Genomic DNA, 27196 nt, shown 5'->3' on the forward strand with positions numbered 1-27196 from the left:
TTATAAGGTTTTTAATATGTAATTCAAAAATACATAAGTTTTTTAATGCATCACTGGTAAAAATCCAATATGAAAGTTCTGTAGAAAAAATACTTAAGACAATAATACCTGCATTACCGTTAACTAGGAATCTAAACACATAAACTAGTGGAGAAATGGCCCCGACACTGAAATCTAAGCACAAATTGTAAGCTTTTTAGTTAAGGTATATCTCCATAAAGAAAAGCATCTTTACTTGTAGAAAAAGGACAATCTGTTCAATATCTTCTTCTTCTTCTTTTGTAGCAACTAAAGCTTCTATAAAAATGACCCCTCCACATTTGCTCGTTTGTTCTTGTCAACTGGTTCTTCAGGGAAAACTCTGGGTGACGGAGGTGACTTGGGGACTTCAAGGGTATTCTGCTCAGTTTGGATTTGAGGCAGGATGGACTTGGATCCCACATTTATATCTGAAAAACAAAAGCAAGCAGCAGGTCGGTCAGTTACTGTAGACAAAATGTCAAATGTTTACACTTTTGTAACCTGCATAAAATAAGAACCCGTATTTTATTTTGGCGGGTCAAATTGATAGCACCCTTTAAGTTCCGGGTCACAGGTGACTCAGATCTGAATAGCTGTTGCTGCTGTCAGGCGCCTAGCCTTAAATAAGCGTTACACGTGGCGAGCTAGCCAGGAGCTTGTGTGTGTGAAAATTTTTTTTTTTTGGGCTATTTCTCATTTTGAACATTTATTTCAGTTGTGGGAATAGGAAATTCTAAGTAAAATATTCAACTTTTTCAAAAGGTAAAATAAAGAATACTTAATAATTAATAAAAAAAGACAAAATGGATTTTGTTGAGCAATCTGGTATAAATGTATCACAGTCTGTGATGATTACTGGTGCTACCGATACCAAGGTTGATGAGGAAATACTTAATTGCTTAATTAGATACGGTAAACTTAACCGCACTTTATATGTAACTGATTCCTCAAGCACGTTTTTTAAAAACCTGATCGTTGAGTTTGCAGATTTAGCTGCTTTTTCCGCACTACAACCGCTTCTACCTTATACTTACACCTCTCAAACAAATACTGACCGAGTGTTTTGTGTCACCGCTTTGGCATTCGAGTATGCAGCCACAGAGGGCAGCAGCAGCAAACATCAGCCCAACTACATCGCTGAGCTCAGGAAAATTGCTGATCAAAGCGGCCATCGTTTTGAAGATGTTCTGAAGACAGTAATGAGCCAGATAGGCCAACATCTGCATGCAGCAGGAGCAGATGAAAATTTTGATGATGATGATGATGATGACTATGACAATGATGAGGAAGAGGACGGAGTAAAGGTGAAAGAGGAAAGGGAAGTGGATAAATTTACTACTGCACAGCCAGTGCAAATGGACTTAGGATCATTATCCTCACTTCCTCCTGCTCATTTATCCTCGGGCCAGGGAGCACGACCTCGTCGAAAGCAAACTGGACCAGCTCCAGGACTGTCGCTTTCTACCAATGATCTTAACCCACCTCAGATACAACGGGTTGTTGTTGAACATGTGGTTCAAAATACTGATTTGACTGGTCCAACCTCACTTCGTCTCCGTACTTTTTCAGGAAGGTTTCCTAAACCGAGTAATGAAGCTGATTTTGAGTCCTGGCATTCCCAGATTGAGTCTCTGCTTGCTGATCCCAGTCTCTCTGCGCTACATATCACTAGACGAATCACAGAGAGCTTGTCATCACCTGCAGCTGATTTGGTCAAAGGTTTGAGCCCCAACACAGTACCAACAGTTTTGCTAAACATACTAGATTCTGCCTTTGGAACAGTGCAGGACGGTGAAGAATTGTTTGCACAGTACTTAAACATTCTGCAGAATCCAGGGGAACGACCGTCCACTTACCTTCAAAGACTTCTGCTCACTCTCAACACTGTTGTGAAGCAAGGAGGAGTTTCACCTGCTGACATTAATAAACATTTACTCAAACAGTTTTGTCGTGGGTGTTGGGATAACACTGTCATCACAAAGTTACAGCTGGAACAAAAGAAAGACAACCCACCATCTTTTTCTGATTTATTGTTGTTACTCAGGACAGAAGAAGATAGGCAACATGCTAAAGAATCACTTATGAAAAAACACATTGGAACGTCCAAACAGAAAGTTAACATCCAGTCCCAAAGTGCCTGTTCTTGTGGACATTCTACATCCAATGAAGAGCTGAAAGAAATGAAAAAACAGCTTCAGAAACTACAGCAGCAAATGTCCCAACTTCTGTCCAGGAAGAGTCCAGCTGAATTCAAGTCCATGTCAAGACAGAACAAGTCCTACTCTTCACCTCAGGTACGAACCAAGCCCAAGCCTTGGTACTGTTTTAATTGTGGAGAAGACAGCCTTCTTTCCTCCTCCTGCACAAATAAAGCAAACCCCAGTCTGGTTGAGCAGAAAAAGAAACTGTTACGCCAGAAGCAACAAGCATGGGATGCCAAAATTTCAAAATCTTTAAACTAGAAACAGCTCCTGTAGTGGGACACACAGAAGCTGTGTATATGAACAGTCCCAAAGAACGCAGGATAAGAACACTGCCACAAGGTCTTATTGGCACAAAGAGCATATGCCAAGTTCAGATAAAAGGAGATCAGCTTAACTGCCTCCTTGATTCTGTCTCACAGGTTACTACTATCCCCTACTCCTTCTACAATACTTACCTCAGGGACCATGAAATCAAACCAATAAACAACCTGTTGGAAATAGAAGGAGCAAATGGACAAACAGTGCCTTACCTGGGATATGTAGAGATCAACATGACCTTCCCACCTGAATTGTTTGGTTTACCTGTTGAAGTTGACACACTTGCTCTTGTTGTGCCTGATAATAAGCCATCTCAACATCTGGTTCTCATTGGCACAAATACCTTAGATGTTGCTTACAGCAAACATTTTGACACTCACCCTGACGAGTCATTTCAACCTACAGTCTCTGGTTATATAGCGGTGTATAAGATCCTCCAACACCGCTATGCCCAGAGTTCGAATGAACTTACTGCAACTGTCACCCTGCAGTCTAGTCAGCCCCTAATCATTACTGCTGGGCAGACCACAGTTGTAGAAGGGTGCTTAGCTTCAAGATTGTGGCAAGGAGAAAAACAAGTCCTCCTGGAACATCCGAGTTCCTATGCCCTCCCTGGTGGGCTCATGGTAAAAACCTGCCTCATTGACTTGCCTCAACACCGGCCGTGTCATGTGCCAGTCGTTGTGAGCAATGAGTCGAACCATGAGATTCATATTCCAGCACGAGCAGTCATAGCAGAAATCAGCACTTTCCAGAGTGTGATCTCACAAGAGCAAACAGTCCACAATTCAACCCAGTCTACAGAGTCCCTACAACCATCTCAACCACAATACAACTTTGGAGACTCACCTTTATCTCCAGAATGGAAGCAGCGAATCATCCAGAAACTCAATAGTATTCCTGAGGTGTTTGCAAAGCACGAGCTGGACTTCGGCCGGAAAGACAAAGTTAAACATCAAATCAAGTTGTCTGATCCCACTCCTTTCAAACAAAGGCCAAGACCAATCCACCCTCAGGATATTGATGCTGTAAGAAAGCATTTGCAAGAGCTTTCTGATTCCGGAGTAATACGCGAGTCTGATTCACCATTTGCTTCTCCAATTGTGGTTGTACGCAAGAAGAACGGCAGTGTACGCCTCTGTATTGACTACAGGAAGCTAAATCTTCAAACAATAAAGGACGCCTATGCTCTACCCAAGCTTGAAGATACATTTTCTGCCCTTTCTGGATCAAAGTGGTTCACTGTGTTAGACCTTAAGTCGGGCTATTACCAGATTGAAATGGAGGAAAAGGATAAATCCAAAACTGCCTTTGTATGTCCATTGGGGTTTTGGGAATTCAACCGCATGCCGCAAGGGGTCACCAATGCCCCAAGTACATTCCAAAGGTTGATGGAAAAATGCATGGGAGACTTAAATTTAAAAGAAGTTTTGGTTTTCATCGATGATTTAATCGTTTTTGCACCTACCTTGGAAGAACATGAAGAGCGCCTGATGAAAGTTCTCAACAAACTTAAGGATTTTGGGTTGAAGCTGTCAGTTGAGAAGTGTGTGTTTTTCCAAACATCTGTGAAGTATCTGGGGCATGTTGTGTCCCAGAATGGTGTTGAGACAGATCCAGATAAGATCAAAACACTTACCTCCTGGCCAGTGCCCAAAAACCTAAAAGAGCTAAGGTCTTTTCTCGGTTTCTCTGGATATTACCGCCGTTTCGTCCAAGGATATTCAGCCATAGTTAAGCCATTGCATGACCTGACTGCTGGTTATCCGCCATCTCAGAAGAGACTGAAGCCAACGGTAAAGCCAGAGAATTACCTGAACCCCAAGGCACCATTTGGAGGACGATGGACTCCAGTGTGTGAGAAGGCTTTTGAAACCATAATCGAAAGATTAGTCTCTGCCCCTGTATTGGCATTTGCTGATCCACAAAAACCCTACATACTCCACACCGATGCCAGTTCTACCGGTCTTGGTGCGGTGTTGTATCAGGAGCAGGGCGAAAAGAACAGAGTTGTGGCATATGCCAGCAGAGGTCTCTCGCGGAGTGAATCCAAGTACCCTGCTCATAAATTGGAGTTTCTCGCTCTGAAATGGGCAGTGACAGAGAAATTTAATGATTATCTCTACGGTGCTCAGTTCACAGTTGTCACAGACAGCAATCCACTGACTTACCTGTTATCCTCAGCAAAACTTGATGCGACCGGTTACAGATGGCTTTCAGCTTTGTCAACATTCACATTCAAGATCATCTACAGAGCCGGAAAGCAGAACATGGATGCTGATGGATTGTCTCGACGACCTCATGGTGAGCTGTCTGATGATCCTACCTCCCGGAAGGAACATGAACGAGTCCTGAAGTTCGTTCAGCATCACCTCAACGAACCAGATTATGTTTCCATTGATCAGCACACCATCGAAGCAGTTTGTGCCCGTCACCTGGTGTATAGCCCAGGTGCACATCTTGACCACGCTCTGGTGTTGTCTATGACCACTCATGTCAACAGCCTACCTGACAGCTTTACTGATGATGAACAGTTCAGCTCCCCTTCACTTCCTCTATTCTCAGCAGATGACATTGCAGCTAAGCAGCGTGACGACCCTGTTATCCGCCATGTCATAGCTCAGCTGGAACGAGGAGAATCACCATCACCATCGGTGAAGGAAGAACTTCCTGAACTGCCCCTTCTACTCCGAGAAGTAAATAAAATGGAGCTCCAAAACAACCTTCTCGTTAGGAGGAGACAAGTGGGAAGTGAAACAAAGTACCAACTAGTATTACCTGAGGGATATCGAGCTGTTGTGCTGCACCAACTGCATAACCAAATGGGTCATATGGGAATTGACAGAACTATAGACTTAGTCCGTTCCCGTTTCTACTGGCCTAGGATGTTTATTGATGTTGTCAATAAAATCAGAACCTGTGAAAGATGTGTGAGACGCAAATCTTTACCAGAACGAGCTGCACCTTTGGTCAACATCAAAACCACTCACCCCTTGGAGTTGATGTGTATGGATTTCCTCTCTGTAGAACCGGATCGCAGAATCAAAGACATCCTTGTTATAACAGACCACTTTACAAAGTATGCCATTGCTGTGCCTACTCCAAACCAAAAAGCTAAGACCGTTGCTAAGTGTTTGTGGGATAATTTCCTCATGCATTACGGCATTCCAGAAAAGCTGCACAGTGATCAGGGTCCAGATTTTGAATCAAGAACCATCCGAGAACTCTGTAAAATGGCCAACATTCACAAAATAAGGACCACACCATATCATCCAAGAGGAAATCCTGTGGAACGTTTTAACAGAACGCTTCTGGACATGCTGGGAACATTATCTGAAAAAGAAAAAACTAATTGGACGGATTTTGTAAAACCACTAGTGCATGCTTACAACTGCACAAAGAACGATGTCACGGGATACTCACCCTACGAGCTGATGTTCGGACGCCAACCCCGCCTACCGGTGGATTTAGCTTTTGGACTGCCATTAAATGAGGATGGATTTTGCTCCCATACGCAGTATGTGCAAAAGTTAAAGTCCCACCTGGAGGAAAGCTACAAACTGGCCAGTAAGAACTCAGCTAAAGTGATGCAGCGTAACAAAACCCGATTTGACCAGAAAGTTACTGCATCAGAACTTAATGTTGGAGACAGAGTCCTAGTAAGGAACGTGCGACTAAGGGGAAAGCACAAACTCGCAGATAAGTGGGAGTCATCTGTGTATATTGTTGTGAAGAAAGCCGGCAATCTTCCTGTGTACACAGTCAGACCGGAAGGCCAGAACAAACCACTAAGAACCCTGCATCGAGACCTTTTATTGCCATGTGGATACTTACCTTTTCCTGAGGAAGAAATGCCTACCAGAGCTAAAAGGAAATCTCCTGTGTTTTCTCCAGTATCTCCTGATGATGAAGAGGGTCCATCAGAGGAAGAACTAGTCGATCCACCTTTGCACATTCCATCATCTTTTGAACCTGTCAGATTTACGATTGATATTGACCTGCCTCCTGTCGAGCAGTCTGTCCCAGGAACTGAACAGTTTGTTCCCATCACACAATCTCCAGTGCCTGTAACTGAAGAGGACAGTGATGCTGAGGATGATGAACCCAAATTTGTGGAAGGGGAACCTATGACTGTTAAAGAGGAACAACTAACAGTAGACAGTGAGGAACCTGAAATTGATGCTGGACAAGTCAATCCTGCTAACGCCTCCAGAGTTGAAGGAAGACTCTCTCCAGATCCTGATACTCCAGAGTCTGACAATGCAGAACATGACACACAAGAAACTGATATATTTGACATTCCCAGCCATACTGAAGAACCTCACTCACCAGTGGATTCAGTATCTCTGGACAGTGAAGACCAACCTCTGAGACGTTCTAGCCGCACAAGAAATCCACCTGATCGATTACAGTACACTAAACCTGGCAAACCATTACTGAAAAGCATTCAGGCTTTGCTTCACGGTTTGAGCTCTGCTTTCTCCTTCGCCCTTCAAGAAGATGAAGAAGAACAGTTCATTGCTCCGTACTCCAATCAGCCTCCCATTTGCTGCCAGCCTGGTGCATGTACGAGGACGTACATGGGATCAGGAGGGGAGGGTGTAACCTGCATAAAATAAGAACCCGTATTTTATTTTGGCGGGTCAAATTGATAGCACCCTTTAAGTTCCGGGTCACAGGTGACTCAGATCTGAATAGCTGTTGCTGCTGTCGCTGTGGCTAGCTGCTCGTCTCGGCGTCTTCTAAACTAATAGAAGAATACGGCTGGATCAAGGCTTACTAAGACGGCCGAAGGATTTAACTGAGTGTTTTCTGTCGACCGCTCGACGGTCAGGTTTTTTTCACCCCCTGTGTCACGTCAGGATGGCGAGCTACCGGATCACCGCAGCTTCGCGGTAGGATTTACATGAACCAAGTTACTTTCTCATTCTGAACTTATTTGCTTTGGGTTATGGACAAGAAAAACCCTACAACAATCAGACATTGATTGATGAACCGTTGAATCGCTCTAGATTCATGAATGGACTAAAAAGGAAACTCTTGGGTGACATAAGGGTTTATTGTTTTTGTTGCTGAGTTGTTTGTCCTTTTTTTTTTTTCCCCCCCTTGTCGTGTTTTTGGTTATATTATAGAAAATCACTGTTATTATAAATATTATTAATATTGCATATCTTCCTATATATATGAAAAAAAACTCAAACTTGAATACAATAATTTAAGCATACTTTTGTCTAATGGTATTTTGTTCACACCCACGGGCTCCATAGGCGAACCTATCTGAGTGCCTATTATAACTGGCTGCAGTCAGGCGCCTAGCCTTAAATAAGCGTTACACTTTACTGTGGTTGAATCAGGCTTTTTTGTTTAAATAAAAACCTTTAAATAAAGTTTATTGCAAAACAATAGGTATAGTTCAGCTTTGGGCAGCAGCAGTTTTACCATAAGAATGAGGGATTTAATTAAGAACAATTATTGATACAAAAGCTATATTCTTGATTCCAGTATTCTGTGAAATGGGTGTAATTTTTCTATTTAATATACACATGCAAATATCCTAGCATAATAAGCCATACCAACCCTTGAGCAGTTCTGTTGTTTGTACCAGTATGGAATTATGTAGCGGTTTAACCATGCCAACGGCTGACCTGGGACCTGCTGGAACGGAGCTGGCACTAAACGCATCAGGGCTACAAGTAAAATAAGATGCAAGAAACTCGTAAGGTGAGATTCAACATGAAAAGAAGAGATTGTTTTCAGTATTTCATTTTCAATTAACAACAATTTAACAATTAAACATTAGAGAAAATGAATCTTTACTAGAGTATAACAATGCACACAGGAATATTATGACCGGCAGAAGCAATAAAATCTGAATTTATGGGTGGGTAGGTTTGTAAAAGTGTCAAACTGAGCATTTATAGCAAATGTGCAGACATTTGTCCTCACATGGCTCATAGAACTCAACAATCTATAAAAAAAAAATAACAAAAAACTTCTACAGCTCTGGGTTCAGAGGCAGAGAGTCTCCTCTGCAAACAGAAGTAGGAACTGAATACAGCTGATTTTATACATTTATAGGAAATGTCCAAAGTTTAACTATTTGACTTAATTTGCTTTTTCTCACAGAGTAACACCGGTGTCCAAAGTGCGGCCTGGGGGAATTTGCAGTCCTTGGTTGGATTTTGTGTGACCCCAGACCCCTTTTAAAGAATGATACACATTTGGCCTCAAGCATGGATGCAGATTGAGATTATTTCAGTTTCTAAGGAGGCAAAATTTTATACAAAATAAAATAATCGTACAAATGGAACTGTTAGGTGCAACGTAAATTTCAATGTGACCAAACCTTTTCCATTCATTTCAGCTCTACATTAAATAGAACTTAACTGTTCCAGTGATTTTTACTTAAAAACTGACTGGTGCAAATTTTCTATTGATAGTTTAAAGAAACTTTGCTATATACAGCAACCACCATCGATCCAAATCATGCTTTGATCTGTCAGAATATAATCTTTTTTTTTTTTTTTTTTTCTGTCAGGTCAGGCCAAAATGATTGCAAACTCTCTCCCTTTCTTCTGAAAAAGGCAAATGCTCAGAAACCTCTCAGTGAAATAAGTCTAGGGCTGCAACAAATGGTTATTTTGCAAATTGATTAATCTGTCAACAATTTTTTCGATTAATTATCGGATAGCCAAAGTCCTCACAGAATTTTTTATATGTAATTCAACCAGGTGAAACTAAAAAGTTTCATCTTGAGGAGTTCTAATAGATCATTGAGACAGATGAAAAGTTTTTTTTTTATCTTAAATGCAAAATATTTATATATTCTTTATAATGTTGGTATAATTACTGCTGTAAGTCGGTTGCTCTATCGGCTAAAGGCATGTTTTACAGTCTCTATACTCCATTTAACAATTTATTGATTAGTAAAAGTTGATGATTATTTCAATAATTGATTAAAACGATTAATTGTTTCAGTCTTGAATAAGTCAGTAAATATACACATCTGTTTCCTGCAAAAAAAAATTGCTAAGCTATTTGTTTTTTATTGTGACTTTTTTTGTTTTTCCTGTGGCTACTTGGATTCATTTTAGTAGCATGTGACAAAAGGTTTGGGAACAATGGAATAAAGATATTTATTTCAACACATTAACATGGATCGGACAATCAGTAAGCATTTGAAATTCTTTTTTATTTTTAACTCTTTTTTGTTCCTTTACCTGCTATCCTCTTGAAAGATCACACCAGCATCCTAATAACGTTGCAGTGATAATGTTTTTAGTATCAACCTTTGCTAAATAACACAACAGGACTAACAAACTTAGTCTACAAATGTCAGACAAACTAGCATGCAAAACAGTTTTTTTGTTTTTTCTTTAATCAATCTGGTCATGTTTGGTAGCTACTGGTGGGGGTGTATGCCTGGACCCAGACATACCCAGGCTGGAACAATGCAAAAATTCCCTGTCACATTAACAAACAGTTTGTTTTAAATAATTCAGACACCTGGTACTTCACCCTCAATGTCAAAATCATTCTGAATCATTAAAATGCAGTGATTGTAGGACAAGTGTTGCGATTACACCAAATTGGCCCAACAGTGAATGGCGACTTTAAATTAGGCCCTGGAGTGAAGTGGAGTGGCTGCCACTTACCCGTACCCTTTGAAGAGCTGGCTGTACAACCCTGGTCTCTTTCCAGCAACTGCTTCCCTAGCCAGCTGCTCTCGCCTCCTCATGGAGGCCAGCTCCTGCAAAGAGGAGAAAAGGAAACACCTCTTTTGAGGCCAGCTGAGGATTTCTTCTTTAAACATTTGATTGATGTCCTTTTAATTTCATTCACAGACTTTACTGTCATATAATGTTTTCACAAACATCTAATAACTCACAATAAATGTTTTTTCGGGGCTGAGCTCTGCCTGGATATTTGTGAAGCTGGGCGTGAAGAGGGAGGGTGAGGGGTCGAGGGCTGATCCAAGGAGTGTCTCCGATGCATAAGGTGATGGTGGATCCTCTGCTAAAAAATGACCTGAAACATATTATTAGAGCAAAAGTTTCACATTCATGCCATTTATACCAAATACTGAATAATAAAACTCCCAAAAATTGTGATACTAATCTAAGGCACTTGGTGAGAATGATGAACATATTGAGGAGTTAACTTTTTGGAGAAATTAGCAGTCAGCAATTTTGTTTTGTTTTTTTAACCCTTGGTGTAAACAACCGTCTTTTGGAAGTTTTTTCTAATCTGTGTTTGTGCAAAAATCTGTCTCTGTGGGGACTTGTTAAAGATGTAGTGGAGGATTTTCACACATTTATGAAAAGTCCCGCTCTCTCTTGAAAAAAAAAATGCACATGCACAACCCTGTACCCCCTCCCGAGAGGGATCGTCTGTTAAACACAAGCAAGAGCATGCACGAGCCCATCTCTCCTTGAGCATGCTGTGTTTACAAGTTGCTGCTTACATCGCTCATACAAGCTTACTTTCCAAAAGAAGATTTGCAATTTTTCCACTATGTGAGACTCACCACCGGTAAGTAAAAATGGGGATGAACACGTAGGATGGCCTCACATAAACATATCACTATAATGATTAAATGGGAGGACCACTTATTTAGATGATCCACCCGAAAAAGAACATCCTCCACTAAACCTTAAAGACAGGAGTTCTCAAATCTTTATGGACCCCCAACAAGCATTGGCTTCTGGCCGGGGACCTCCTTTGCAAACTAACAAAAAATAGTACAAAAATATCTACTTTAAGAATGTTTTTCTTGCTTTTGTATCTATTCGGGGAATTTAACATTACTTTAGTATATGAATATTAGCATTTTTCCAAAACTGTACTACAGTATATTTGGATTTAATAACAAGCTTTTAAAAAAGAACAGAACAGAGTCAAGCAAACCTCGTTCAGGTGTCTGCCGTAGGGCTGAGCTTAATGTCTGTCAGTACCATACATATGTCATTAACCACCTGTAGACCATGGAGGGTTAAAACGGATACTAGAGGGAGATGAAAAGCCAGATTTACACAAGTAGGTTGTTGCAAAAGGAAAAAAAAGGCATTTTATGGCTCTGTCAGCCAAGACACTTCAGCTCTGATCCTCTGACTTTTTTTTCTTAATATAATATATTTCTATATAAGTCATATTATATAAGACTGAGATGGACTGGCGGCCTATCCAGGGTGTACCCCGCCTCTCGCCCATTGACTGCTGGAGATAGGCACCAGCAACCCTCGCAACCCTACTTGGGATAAGCGTGCTAGAAAATGGATGGATGGATTAATAAAAATAGTTTCTTAGATGTTATGTTAAAAAGAATTGGATTCCTTTTTGCGAATCTATTTTCCTTCTTTTTGATCTTGTTTCTGCATCTTTTTTGTCCTTGTACAGACCACACTTTTAAAAACAAAATACAACAATGCGTTGACATAAATTTACCCTTCCCTTTCATGAAACAATTTACTGAAACTTTGCGTGGTGAAAAAAAAAAAAAAAATCCAATTTAAACCTGATGTCAGTTCTTACTGAACAGGGATCTGCAGCAGGCAGTTAGTGGTAGTTTGTGGACACAGCAGACAAAAATAGGTTCCTTCTAACCATTCTTAAAACATTGTGGGGTTAAGTGTAGTATTTCTACTAAAGACTTTATTTGACAGCTGTCATGTTAAAAATAACAGATTTAAATTAAAAAAGCAGTGTCAGTATTGTACCTGTTTATTGCAATTGACCTATGATATCAAACTCTAGATATTATGAGAGACAATATTACAAAAATTGTTCATAAATGAATGAGATGTGAAAAACTAAAAGAAGTAACACCTGTACTGCTGCTGACAGAGAAGAATCCACTGTTGGTCTTTTCTTCCTCCTCTTCCTTTTCAGCTAACAGGTAGTCCTTCACCACTTGCTGCAAGGTCTGATAAGCTTCTTCCCAATCATCTTAATAAATACAGACATAAATAAACACACATGAGGAAGCCTGGTCCTCAACACAGCCAGCGTATCCAACCTCAAAGAGCAATGAATCAAAGATATGGAGATTTTGACCTTGGTGTAATGAGGAGCTTGCAAGCAGTGCATAAAAGTGATGAATGTTTCCTGCTTGCTGTTTGTTCATCTCATTAAGAAAACAGCTAATAGTCAAAGTGCTATCAAGAGGAAAGACACTGATCCTGCAGTTAAATGTGGATTGAAAAGATATTAAAGATTATGAAAATATGCTTTGTTTACAATAAAAGGAAAACAGGGAACAAATAAAATGCAATGATAATAATTTATGATATTAAAACTTCAATCACAAAATGTCTTTTTTACCACATGGGATGATGTTATTGAAGAATCCTGGACGTTGTTCGCTGGTGTTTATGTACAGAGCCACACGTTTTAATGCAAAATCAATCTGTGCAGGGGGGTGGAGTTTGAGGCTTTTCAAGTGGCTTATGAATTTCTCCATCTGGGTGGGTATGAGCAGGATGTATCGAGGTTCAAAGTAGGTCTTCTTTAGACTTAAAACACCCTGAAAAAAAATGAGTCTCTTACAATTTTGAGTTACTCTTTTATTAGTAAATGCAGAATACATAAAACATAATTTTAGCTTTATATATAAGTTTCACACAGGTACCTCCAGCTCCATGTGTACACAGCAAACCAGTCCATCTTCCACTACTTCCTCAATAGCTTCTCTTGTGAGGCCAAACATATGACCGTTATACTGCATAGTTTGGATAAACTTACCCTTGTGTAAGAAAGCAGAGAGGAAGAAAAAAGACAATTTTAAGTATAGCTGTATTAAAAATATATGTTTTCCAATTCTGTATCAATTTCATATTCATTTTTCATATTAAAGGAATAGTACACCCAAAACATGATTAGCCTTCATTTTCTACTCACCCCCATGCTGAACAACACTCTGGAGTACTTTTTTGATATCTCAAATGCATCTGGAGATCTGGGAGGCTTCTTGCTGTCTGCTGACATTCAAATCATGGAGGTCTATGGTGCCCGAGACAGAAAGTTCCATAAAAGTCCACAAAAAACATGTCAATATTCCTCCATACTGCTCGTCCAATGTATTCCAAGTGTCCTGAGTGGGTAGCGTCCAGAATTTACTCGAAACGAAGTCATTTAGAATGTTTTTAGAGCATAAACAGTAGTGTATAGGATTTCCTGAAAGCGCGCACCTGCGCGTTCACGACGCTACGGAAGCCGGCAGACCAAACCAGATGAAAGTGCGCATTCAGCGTCTGCTCTGCCGATAATGCAAGCGTAGAAGAAGAAATGTGCTGTTTACCTGTGCAAAGAAAGAAACAACGAAAGAAAAATGTCTGAGGACTTCAGTGTTGAGGAAGAGCATGAGTTCTTTCCCGAGCTGAATGCGCACTTTCATCCGGTTTGGTCTGCCGCGGTTTCCGTAGCGTCGTGAACGCGCTTTCAGGAAATCCTATACACTACTGTTTATGCTCTAAAAACATTCTAAATGACTTCGTTTCGAGTAAATTCTGGATGCTACCCAATCAGGACACTTGGAATACATTGGACGAGCAGTATGGAGGAATATTGAAACGTTTTTTGTGGACTTTTATGGACCTTTCTGTCTCGGGCGCCATAGACCTCCATTATTTGAATGTCAGCAGACAGCAAGAAGCCTCCCAGATCTCCAGATGCATTTGAGATATCAAAAAAGTACTCCAGAGTGTTGTTCAGCATGGGGGTGAGTAGAAAATGAAGGCTAATCATGTTTTGGGTGTACTATTCCTTTAATTCTTTAAGACAGATTTTCAGAAAATGGATTTTCCACTGTCCTTTGATCCGCCAGTGACTTCATTCATTCTCGACTGAATGTTAAAGGCCCACCCTTACCATTTTTAAGAAAAATACACATGCACAACCCTGCACCCGCTCCCGAGAGGTAATGGCCATTTAAACACGTTCAAAGAGCGTGCACAAGCCCATTTCTCCTTGTGCACGCTCTGTTTGAAAGTTTGCTTCTGATACAATCTTACTTTCAAAAGAAGATTTGCAAATTTTTCACCACAAGTAAGTGAAAATGGGGAAGAGCACATATCATCAGAATGATTCACAATTAGGAGGACCACTTATTTTGATGATCCACCTGGAAAAAGAATATTCTCCACTATGCCTTTAATATAATACTAGTATAAATATAATGCATAACTACACATTCATATGATTCAGATAACGGCTGAAAAAAGATTTTTAACACAAGGAATCAAATTTAAGATCACACCGGATAAGATTGAATGGATTCTAAAACTTAAGAATAGGAATCGATTCAATTCTTAAAATTTGGATGAATGCACAGCCCTAATTTTAAGTACATAAACACTTTCATATAACTTAAGTTTTATCATACGGGAAAAAATCTAGCATAAAAGAGTAAACATAAATACAGACATCCCCAGCATGTTAGGTCAGGCTTAACAACCTGAAGCTATTTGCCCACCTGGAAAATGAACTTTTGACCTGGTAGTAGGGGCAAAAACCTCTTTGTTTTGTCTCTTAGGTAGTAACCTTTTGACTTTTATGGTGGCTTTTTTAGTAGGGCTGCAGAATTCCTCACCTTCAGGAAGCATCAAACAACTGTGAGCTTAGGAAGGTCATTTTAGCCTTTTTATTAAAGCCACAAGATGTCAGTTTGGTTGAGTGAAGAGAAAGACCATTTAACTACTTTACTTAAATATAAATATGATAAGATAAATATTAAGTTTTGTGACTATGACTAAAGTTTTTTTCTAATGTCTGGAAAAGAAAACAATTTAATTAAGTGTTAACATAAAAAATCATTTATTTTTTGCTGTGTGGGTCTCTCGATTACATTTTTTGGGGGTTATGGAAACTTTTTTTTGGCATCTTACAAACTGCTCTAAAGAGACCTCTTTTTAACTCCTTTTTCTAATCATAGGAGCAATTTACAACACATGGCATCTCAAGGCACTTAACAAAGAACAGACAATCTAATCCAGTCACACACCCATACTCCCAATAAATAACACACATTTTCTTGATCTACGTTATTAAACAACGCAGACAAGTTTAGTCTAGTCTTTAAAATTGGTAAAAATCTGCCAGCACTGGCAAACTAGTTAAAGAGAAGAGCATAGAGGCAAAAATAACACAAAAGCACTGATCCAGGAGGGCTTTGCAAGAAAAGAGAAATAAAAAAGGATGGAAGTATTACTTACATTAGTGGCTTAATCTAGGAGAGAAACTCAGCCAAGCAGCTGAGCTCAGACACAATTCAAGTTTAAGAAATGAAAGAGTTTATACAGGTATATACAGGTATTTTATCAATGTTTGGATATACCCATGCTTCTACTTCAAATAAATTAAATGGTAGTGGTACAAACTGGACAAATTGTTTCTATTAGGTGAACTCTAATTTCAGATTAAATATAAAAAAAACTAAACAGTGTTTTGCATGTGGTAAAACCATCAGACCAGAACATCATCCATGTTTGCTCCATAAAAATGAGAAAAAGAAAGAATCTGAAGATTAAGAAATTTCAAACATGACAGCACTGATCCAAAAGGCTGGCAAGACAAGAATGGAGGAATAAAAGTAAAGGAGGGAATCAAACAGGGGAGGGGTAGATTGTTAAGTTTTCCGGTGCTGAAGTAGACAAAAGGCATCAATACCTGCTTCAAAGCCATTCCTGCGTAAATCACTGACACCCAGTGATCTATAAATTATCCTCCATCGACCTTACATAACAGCTGACTTGACAAGAGAGTGTAGATAGAAAACAAATGTGTCCATGATCCAAGGACACAATTGGCCTCTTCCACCAGCTGTAAATCCAGATTATGTGTGGAGAAAAGTTACAGATGGAGCGATGGTAAACCACTGCCACATGTCAGGCAATACAAGCTGACCTCACAGCTCATTTGAAAAAGTGAATTATGTGAGTTTAATAAAGTACATAAAAATACAGTTAAATAAAAAACCTAAATGTGTATTTTGTGATGATTGTGGAATGAAGCCTCATGTGGAATTGAACCGTTTTGGGAAATTGCTTCAACGAACTCCACATTTCATGAAGCTTCATGTGAACATGTCACCGCCTACTGGCAGACTGCATAACTATAGTTAGCAACATAATCTGTGATGTTTGCAATTGTTTTCCTTGTTTGTTTGTTTTTTTTTTATTAGGTTCCTTTGAAATTGTACATGATTGGTGTGTATAATAAAATATTTTGTACATTTTTTGTGTGTAAAATTTCTTAGAAAAGAACAATTTATTAAAGTACACTGTTTTTCTGTCATTTTAGTGGCATAAGCTCAAGCGGACAGTGAAAGTGCTTTTACAGCTTGGGCAATGATGAGCAAAATTAAAGTTGTTACTCATTTTTATTAAAAAAGATAATAGTTTTTCCTAAGTTTTTGGTTTTGATCTGGTTGGAAGTTATGTTTCCCCACAAATATTTTGGTTAAAACAACCAATCCAATTTAGTAGTGTTTTTACCCAATCAATATCTGTAAAAGAGCAAACCGATAGAAATTGGTCACTTTGACCAAAATACTGGTTGTATTTTGTATTTTGCTTTCAAAAGACAAAATCAGGTCTTGAACCACTAAACCTTGGACAGTAAGGCAAACTTATACAGCAGATGCCTGTATAATTACTGAAAGTAAAACTACTGAATACTAATAATACAAAAGAAACCAATGGATTGGCCAGTTATATTGTTTAGTCTTCATCTTTATATAGTTTAATTTAACCAAAATTAACCAGATTGATTGTTTTTCCAACCAATCTATTCTTAGAATATATCCAAACTCTATCCAGCTGACTGCAACTCATCTATAAACTCCCACATCTTGACTGAACACTGGGGCTGTTTAAATCATATTGTTTAAATGCCGGTTGATGGTAGCAAAGCTTTGGAAGTCATTGATTTTGGCTCCTCGATACATGCTTTGTGGAAACGCTCCCTCCACTATACTCAACACACGCAGCTTGAAGCGTCGGCTCATCACATAACATCACTAGTATTTTGATTGAATCCAGGCAGGAAAGAACGAATATATATTTGTGATATATGACACTTTCAATGTACATGTATGAAGTCAAAAAGTGTAAAAATCTTGAAATTGAGTTTGTCACAAGAACAGGAGAAAATTTCTGATCGACTCACCATATGAACCAAGCTCTGAAAGTCCTCTTCACTGACAAAATGGTAGTCAATCCCATTCTCCTCTCCAATGTAGGGTTTCCGTGTAGTGTGACAGATTCTGTGAAATATCAAGTTCATTCTCAAGTAAGCTACTTGAATTCTATCAATACAGTGATGTGAAAGCATATTTCCCCCAGACCCTTCTTCTGGTTTTTCCTTTTCTGTCACATTAACATGTTTCAGCTCACATACACATTTTCATATCAGAGAAAGACATGGATGGCTGGACATTCTATTTCTGGATTTCCTCGTGCATCAGATTCAGCTGCTACCTTAATACTACTACCATGTTTATTAATATGATGGTATTTTCTAAGATGCCTCATAATGCCTCTGTTAGAAGTTGTTCCAAATATGCTTATATGACCCTCTTTAACTGAGAGAACTCTATTAATTTTCTTTCCAATCTGTTTTTTGGGTTTGATGTTGCTTGATAAGATATTTAAGCTACTTTAGTTTGGCAGGTCTTATTTTAAAAGGTAATTAATTTCACAGGTCTGTCAGGTCCTCTTAAAACTTAGCCAAAAAAATGTGCTTAAACAGTTGATTTATTATTTAACAAAGGGAGCATCAGTATTTCCCTATTGAGTCTGGTTGGTCTGGATATTGTTTTCAATTTAAGAATAAAATCGTCCTTTTTCGAACTTCCTGGGTTATTTTAGCCTAAAATCTAAATAGCATATTTGTTTAGCCATCTAAAACATTTAAGCATAAAAGAAATCAACAAAAAAACAAAAACAAAACATAGATCTGTAAGGAAGGAAAGCACTATTTTTTAAAGGTGGAATAACAAGCTTGATTTCTGCCACTGACATTGAGGTTATCTGCCATTGCACATAACCTCGATAATGATTCCTAGGCAAAACAGATTTTATTGCTAAATTAAACTCATTTCAAAAATACTTCAAAGCCAAATGTGTAAGGGCACCAAATCCCAAAGAAAAATGAAATGTTGCAGTAACTCATATGTTGTTTTTTAATCAGGTGTGGTAATTGTTGAAGCTGAGGGCAGGAAGGATCTTCTGTAGTGGTCTGTCTTGCACCAGATCTTGAGAAGCTTCTTACTGAAGACACTCTGTTGTTTAAAAATCTTCTGAAGAGGATGCTAACTGTTCTTTGTGAAATAACCTCCTGAGGTTCTAGAGGAGTTCCTAGAACAAATCTGGCCTTAATTAGCTTGAGTTTTTTTTAAGTCATTAGGGCTACAGTAATACTGTTACGCCAGTAGAGGATTGAAGAAGAGATCACCTTTTCCACAACAGACTTATAGAAGTTATGTAGAATATTGCTGCAAACGCTGAAGGACCTAAGCTTCCTCAGGAAGCACAGTCTGCTCTCCCTTCTTTTAGACAGTTGTGTCTCTAGTCTAGTTTGTTATCCAAGTGAAAACCAAGGTATTTATGAGAAGTTATTCTACATAGTTTTACTACTCACAAATTTGGATTGGTGCATGCATGCATAGACCAGCAGGAAGGTACAGATTTTTTTTTATTCCACTGCATCAAGGTTAGGTTGATTGACACCTGGAAGTAATTGACCCACAAGCTAAGGTGTATCCTTAACTTTTTTGGAGAATTCAAGCTTGACTTAAGGTGATGTGACCTATGTAAGCAAAAAGCATTAATATTTTAGGTTTTAAAGACCACACTCCTAGATTGATTGCCATATAAAGGGAATATTTAAGCTGATTTACTTCATACATCATTAAATATACATACAGTTGTATTAGACTGACCCAACACCAAAGTATTCACCAAACTCCTGACAGAGTCTGCGAACCAGCACTTCTTTACCACATCCTTCAGGGCCCGTCAGCACCAGCATTAGGTCAGGGGACTCTGAAGCAGGTGAGTTACTGCAATGAAATCGAACAAGACTCCACGTTCTACATTTACTTCCATCTAACATGCATAATTTAACATGATTCCTGTTACAAGACACAAGGGTTAAACTCTAAAACACAGTAATGAAATCACTGAAGATTTTTATTAGCATGAATTTTTCTCATTCTTTTAAGTAGAGCAAAGTAGATAAAAAACAATACCTGCGGACAATTTGGTGCTAAATTTATGAAAACAACTATCTGTGTATGTCTTTTAAAAAAATGTCTGTTATATAAAATGAAATTGGCTTTTTAACTAAATAAAAATGCTATCTTATCTTGCAAAAAATTTGTAATCAGTTGATTTTAAAGTAACATTTAAATAAACTGATTATAAAAAATAAATAAAAAAAACTTCTAGCAGAATTAGAGTGAATGTTGGTACAAACCTATAGTAGAGGACCTGTGGCTGTCCCATCTGATAAACTAAGTGCGTCCTGTGATCTTCTGCTGCTAATACATCCATAGGAGGGTCAAACATGTTCACTGAAGACACCTAGAGGTGAAGACTCATATTACTTACTACATTAGCACTTAACATAAAAACCTAACATTAGTTATGCACATAGGCTCAGACCTTTTCTTTGACACTGACTGGCTCCTGGTCTAGTATTGTCAATTGCTGCTGGAGGGAGATGACTCTCAGTCTGAAGTCAGGCTGCTCCTAATAAGTTATGCAGATTTACAAAAGAAAGATACAAAAAACAAAATCAATCAATAAATAACATTTCATCTGCAAGGTTAAGGTGAATCTCTAGGAACTTGGATAAATTAAACAATTAACAAGGGTGGTGATCCTATTTACCTGCACAGGGTTGTCCAGCAGGTTGATATTCGTCAGCAGTGGTAGACCAATGACATGTTTTAAATCGGAAATTTTAAAAATCTGAAGAAAAAATAGACTTTTTTGGTTATATAAACTCAAAAAATAAATGTTACATATAACAACTTTTAATGGATTTCTACGCTGCTTAAAATTAAACAAATTTAGTATTTTTTAATGTTTCGTAATGAGTTCAATAACTAGTTTTTATCTCTTCAAAATCACTAATGGTTTAGTTTTAAAATCCTTTAAAGGATATTCCTAGGACTACTCTTACTGGCTGCATAAAGCATAGCTGAAAAAAGTAAAGCAGACTTACATATAGCTGTGTTATTGGTCAGCTGGCTAAAAAATACGCTTTTTCTATGCTTATTAAAAAAGATAAATGTAGCTCATTGGTGATACCTTTTGCTTGTAAAAACAACACAAACAGTGAAAGCACATGAATTAACAGAGTGCAGTCTCGTTTTTTAGGGTAAAAATGGCTGTGGGCTGGATGTACATAAACAAACTCCAAGCTAATATTACCATGATGGATTTGTGTTAACTTAGAAAGGTTCATTATATTATTTTAGCTGCAGTAGAGTTAAATCTTGTTGCTTAAAGCAATAACATCAGGTTGGACATTTTATTACAGATTTACGTATAAATTCAGAATAGATTAGAATAAATTACCATGACAATATCCAACCATTTATCTACCTATGATGGATGTACATAAGCATATACCCCAAGTTATTAACCAGCAAATATTAGCAGCTTACATTTGTGTTAACTTAAAGAAAAGAGTAGCAAAGCAAAAAGCCTTTGTGTCTTTGTCACTAAAAGTACCTTGTTTTTCTCCAGGTTGATGGAGCACAGACAGCTGAGGTTCTGGAGGCCTGAAAGCCTGTTGATTTTATTCATAGACAAATCAAGAAACTGCAGCTTATCTAAGTTCTCCAATCCTTCAACAGCCCTGAGCTGGTTTCCCCTCTAATAAAAGGAGAAACATGTATGACATTAATTAATGTGCAACAAATCATTTTATCCTTTAACTCTCAATAGTTATTAGGAATTCTCTACACAGTGCCTGTACCCTCATTACTGAGCTGAGTGGCAGATCTGGCTCTCTGCAACAGCCTGACAAGGAAGGACTGACAGCTAAACAGCTGTTGAGGGGCTAGCACAGCACGCCAACCAACCCAAGCACAAGACCTGGGCACAATAGTCTTGTCAGCCTGATTCTCTGTCCAGTCCACTGACAAAAGTTGTTATCTAACTGTCTGGCCAAACCGTGGCCTGCTCTTGCCAAGTATCCTGCCAGACAGAGGGTTGCTGTCAGCAGGGGGGGTTGACCGAGCGGTCCCTGGAAGCTCTTGGTCGGCACTGTGATGTACTGGGAAACAGGCTGGCTGACAATGCCATGCTGTTTTAGGAGGGCGCGTGGGAAGAGGAGGGGGTCAGGAACAGGATTAAATGTATGCTGGATGGATAAGGGCAGGTGTGCAGGCTGATTTTGGTCCAGGTTCAGTCAGAGACCAGCAGCTGCTCCCAAAAGGAAGCTCCAGAAGGGGGCAGATGAAGCCAAACCAATAGATGCTGACGATGAGAAAACACATGGCACATAGAAAATACGCAAAAAAACAGACAGAAAAAAAGCCTGTTGTGTGGCCATAAGGAGATCTTTGGATGTAAGAGGACCATGTGGTTAAATCTACAAATGTGGCAAAAACCTGAGAGTCCAGATGAGGAACAGCAAAGAACAGAACCAGGTGAGACATCAACATTGTATTGTATAATGTAAGCATTCAGAAACATTTGCAACAGCAGGCAAAAATTTCTGTTTGATTAGAAATTATCCTTATAAACTAAAATCTAAACAACAATGTAAACTCTTAAAACCTCAGTTGTATTTTAGCTTCTTAATGCCACATAAACAGCAAATAAACTCCCTACCAGGCAGAGATGTGTGAGAGGCAGCCTGCCCAGGCTGCTGATTTTTTTGATTTTGTTGAAAGCCAGACTGAGATGGGTGAGCATTACACATTGTTCAATACCACTGATTTCAGAGAGGCAGTTGTCTGAGGATATGATTATTAAGAAAAACACATTACGGATAAACATGAACTTGTTATGGATAAATCCGATAGAGGGAGGGACAGATAATGACTGCTTGTGCTTTAAGAAAGGATGTCAATCAGCAATAGCAACAGAGTATTTTTTTATTCCCTTACCAGTTGTTCCTACATTATCATACTTTAATATTTATGTGAATCAGACAAAATATTTTAATAAAACAAAGAACTTAGCAGAATTGGGGGGGGGGTGTTCAAACACGAACGGCGTGCTAAAGGTCATTCCACTGTATCTAAACTGGATTTAAATCAGGACATTGGCAAGGCAACAGCAACTTTTCTTCAGTTGTTAATTTTTGTATCTATTTACAGGCCGACTTGCTGCTTTACTTTGGGTGATTAGATTGCTACAGAAGATGCTCGGACATTCTCCTGCAGGATTTGCTGCTAGAAGCCACATTTCACTTCCTGTAAAACTCCAGGTCATTAAAGCTAAAGCAGCCCCAGAACATCATGCTTCCTCCCCAGCATTTCAGATTCAAGATTCTTTTCTAAAATAGTAAATTAAAGTAAATTTGTAACAGAATGCAAACTTTCACGCAGGTTTCACATGTGTTTCATCACTCCGAAGATCTTTTATTTTTATCTCAATACCAAATAAAACATGAGTTTATATTGATTCATAAGGATACATGTATTTTTATCAGTCTATCAAATAATTTATTTGTTTTTAATTAGAATATAATCTTTATGCAGGCTATCAGTGCAGGTAAACAGTATACCACCTTGTTTATATCTCTCAATTTGTCTTTTCTTTGATGAAAAAGCTTAAAATGAAAGTTTGCAAAGGAAATTCAACAACCTGAGATCTACTGTAACCATGCAGTAAAGGTCCACATTCATCAAAGTAAATGAAGGCAAGGATACAGTCGAGATTCAGCTTACGTAGGCACAAAAAACCTGCCAGATCCTTTATGTCTCCGATGTGGTTATGGGAGAAATTGGCCACCTGGCAGAAAGAAGGAAACAGCCGACTTCAAACAAACATTACCAAAACTCTGAAAGTACAACATACTCAGGAAGTTCTGAAATGATAGAGCAGCGTGTGAAGAATATTTTTGCTAAAGTCAACTGCCACTGAAGGACAGTTAATGCCTTGTAAGCTAAATTCTGAGAGACTACAGATGGGCTATGGTAATCCTGGCCTATCATAAGGGAATAGTCCTAGAAAACGAGGCCCAAGCCACCAATCAATGGTTGTCTTATCCTGTCAGCTCAAGGTCCTGTACCTGCAGGTACCGGAGGGGCTGGAATTCAAAGAAGTTGGAGATTTCATTGTAAGACACATCCAAGATGACAAGGTGGGGCATGTAGGTCAAACAGGATATATCTAGAAGTTATCAGAGAATTTCTTTAAATTAGTGCGAGTCATTTAGATATTACATCAATAAATTGTTCCAGTAGGAAATGTTACAGGATTGTAGACTGAGTACTCGATGTACTGCTTAACAGAAGGATATGAAAACATTACAGATGTTACCTTTTATGCTGTTGTGTGGCAGCTCTAACTTTTGAAGATGGACATAGTTGCATAACACAGATATGTCTCTGAGATCAAGACTCTACAGGAGAAAATAACACACTTATGGATAATGATTCAATATCAAGGTTTAAACAATAAACTTCCAAATTAACAAGCATGGTGCCTACCAACAACTGCAGTTAAAGATGGAAAACTATTGGTAGTTTCTGCTTTGAAAAAGTATTCATTCTGCTTAAATTAAAAAACAAAATCTTTGCATCCTTTAGGGATTTTATAGATCAAAACTATTTAAACCTAATTGCGAATTGGAATGAAAATATTTAATTGTTTTTATAGGCTGTTTGCAACTTACAATCTGGAAAATGTGGTAAAAGAAAAAATAAGTCAACCTGTATGTAATGATCTGTATAAAGGCCACAAAACAAATGAATGAACATGATGAGCTGTTCCAAAACAGTTATGGCTATAAAATACAATTTCAACCTTTGATAAAAACAAAGCACTGATCATTATTAATATCTTGGCACACATCAAATTTCACAACACATTTGCTTTAAATGCTTATACAGCCAGAATTCTGGTGACAGGATGACAATTAATTGTGCTCTGCAAAAATCTGTGTTAATGGTTAAAAAGTAAGAATAAAGAAACTGAAAATATTTCTGCTTGGAAAAACTAATATTGTGCTGTATGTGATCGAGGACCACTCACCCAGGTGGTGAAACAAGGGGGAGGCAGCATTATGCTATGGGGATCATTTTCTTCAATAGGGCCAAGCTGCTATCCCTCACATTTTATTTTTAGCATTGTTGTTTTTACTATTTTTCCCTCTAAAACATGAGCATTTTTTCTTAGTTATTTGCAAATATGAATGTAGCATTAAAAAAAAAACAGATCCCAATAATATATGTTTTAATTTGATATAAATTAAAGATCAATTTAAAGTTAGGCAAACAAATGAAAACTTGCATGATATAAAAAACACATAAAAAATAAACATATAGAAAGCAGCATGAAGAGAAGGGGAAATAGTACTTTACTCCAAGACATCATGTACATCAAAAATGAAAAAAATAATGTCAATGAATTGATGTCTCACAGGTAGGGATAGGCTGCATGGAACCTGCTGCTGCCCAGTCACATCTCTTCCAAAATGGGATAGACCTTCTGAAACCATCTCTTCTGTTAAAACACCATCCTATAGTAACATCCACGAACATTGAGAGGAATAGTCATGTAGTTAGGCTTCACATTAGTTAGACACTTGGCAGATTTACATTAAAAGTTATTACTGACGTTAAATAATATATTCCACAGAGGTAAAAAGAACTACATTTTATAATGGTTCAAATAGAAAGTGAGTCCTGAAGAGAAGTTGTTAAAAAAGATTAGAGATGTGTTTGAAGGCAGTAATGGAAGCCTTTCGTTCTATTGCCTGTCACCTGTCTTTCTCTCTACCATCAACCTGTCATATGTGTTTACACCATGGCTTAATTTACTCATGCTGTTTAAAGTTTTATATAAAAAACAGTATATAAACATATATTGACAATAAATATATACAGTTTAAATTATCATTACTGGAACATTTATTGAAGAGCATTATTCTTATATTTGTTCAAAATTACGATTACTACCTTAGTATTTTTTATTGGCAATTCTAGAAAGAGGGCCAAAAGGGACCAGTGGCCCTGCAGAACTGTTCCTGGCCCCTGTTATGGCCCCTGTATTGAAAGCATACATTGGAAAAATTAAGATATGGGTAAGTCAACTGAAATAACTGTATTTTTTGCTTGATCTTAATAAGTAATTCAGACAATTTGTCAATGGTTTAAGATCATCTATATTTAAAATAAGACACAAAAACTTGAGTAAAAATGAGTAAATGGAGTTTTAAAATCTAATCATCTTATTTTTGGGGGCATAAATACTCATTCCTTTAGCAGATCATTTTATTGACCTGCTCAAATGAAGGGCAAATACATTTATTTAAGAAATTATACTTTTTGAATGTTTTTTGCAATGTAATACTAAATCAGTTTCTCATCATGATTATGCACTGATGGAGAAGACAAACTGATTTGACCCTTAGACCAATTGAAAATGTCTCCTTTACAGTAAATTTTAAGCTCTATTTAGAAACTGCAGCCAGCTTTAAGCTTCGGTCGTATTAAAATCAGATCAGTTTTTATGAGTTAGATCAGGGGTCTGCAACCTGGGCTTTTTTGCTCACTTCATAAACGAAAGGATGCAGTGCTTCCCTGTTTGTTTTTTTTTGGGGTGTGTGTTATTTTTTTGTTTTGTTTCCCCATGAGAAAAAAACAAACAAACAAAAACTGATTCCCCTTCAAAAAAAATTAATCTAAAATTACCACTGGTATTATGATTTAAGACGTTTCTTAATAGGCACCTTTCTTGGTTTAATTGTTATTTTTTAAGATTTAAACTTGCTTTTTTATGTAAAATTTTTTTTAATGTTTGTTTAATATTAAGACAGTTTCAGATATTGTAATACTTAAATTACGTCATAAGGTCAAGGTTAGAAAGAGAAATACTTGTTTTCCTAAATATTCAGTTTGAACCAAGATTATTCACTTTTCTTAAGTTTAGTTGCAGAGTGAATATAAATAACATAACAAGGTCTTTGCGTTTAATTCATATATAAGCTAGGCTAATGTTATGAAAACAAAACAATATGTACTAAAATAAAATCAAAATATATCCAATAATCATACAAGTAAATCTAAAGTAGACTTTTATACCTTAATTTCGTTGCTTCCTTTTAGCTCCTCGTCATTTACAGCCTGTGCTGCGTTCAATGAACCATTAGTTATGTCCGACGGCGTAGGTGAAATTCGGTTCTCTAATCTGTTCTCCATTGAGTGCTCAGTTTATTTTGCTGAAAACAAAGAACCTTTTTTTTTTTTTGCCTTTCTAGCTAGCAACTTAGCTTATCTCCAGGTGAACTGGCTTCGTTTGGAAACCATGGCAACAGAGTACCAGGTACACCGCATTGTGGGATTTGTAGTTCTTTTTTCACCACAGTGCGAAGCTATTTGTGAATGCAACATGCAGTAGGAACATACGGAGGATTAGGGCCACTGAAAAAATAAAAAAGATAACTGATTTTGAAATTTTATTTCAGTT

At 38.0% G+C, this 27196-nt stretch overlaps 1 protein-coding gene across 1 annotated transcript; it reads right to left on the reverse strand.

Moving 5' to 3' along the window:
- Positions 1–27001, reverse strand: lrguk (leucine-rich repeats and guanylate kinase domain containing). The gene is made up of 19 exons (XM_038298524.1): positions 26812–27001; positions 25149–25247; positions 24047–24128; positions 23796–23896; positions 23434–23515; positions 22388–22512; positions 21281–21424; positions 20432–20512; positions 20204–20290; positions 20016–20122; positions 19480–19599; positions 17706–17802; positions 13171–13284; positions 12864–13065; positions 12369–12488; positions 10432–10571; positions 10199–10293; positions 8121–8230; positions 1–449 (listed from the first exon to the last, which is right to left on the reverse strand). The coding sequence occupies exons 1-19, from the start codon at positions 26926–26928 to the stop codon at positions 298–300; spliced, it is 2175 nt and encodes a 724-aa protein (XP_038154452.1). The 5' UTR covers positions 26929–27001; the 3' UTR covers positions 1–297.
- Positions 27002–27196: the final 195 nt, after the last annotated feature.

This window comes from Cyprinodon tularosa, unplaced genomic scaffold, assembly GCF_016077235.1.
Source record: "Cyprinodon tularosa strain WSP-4 unplaced genomic scaffold, ASM1607723v1 ctg111, whole genome shotgun sequence".
Classification (NCBI taxonomy): domain Eukaryota; kingdom Metazoa; phylum Chordata; class Actinopteri; order Cyprinodontiformes; family Cyprinodontidae; genus Cyprinodon; species Cyprinodon tularosa.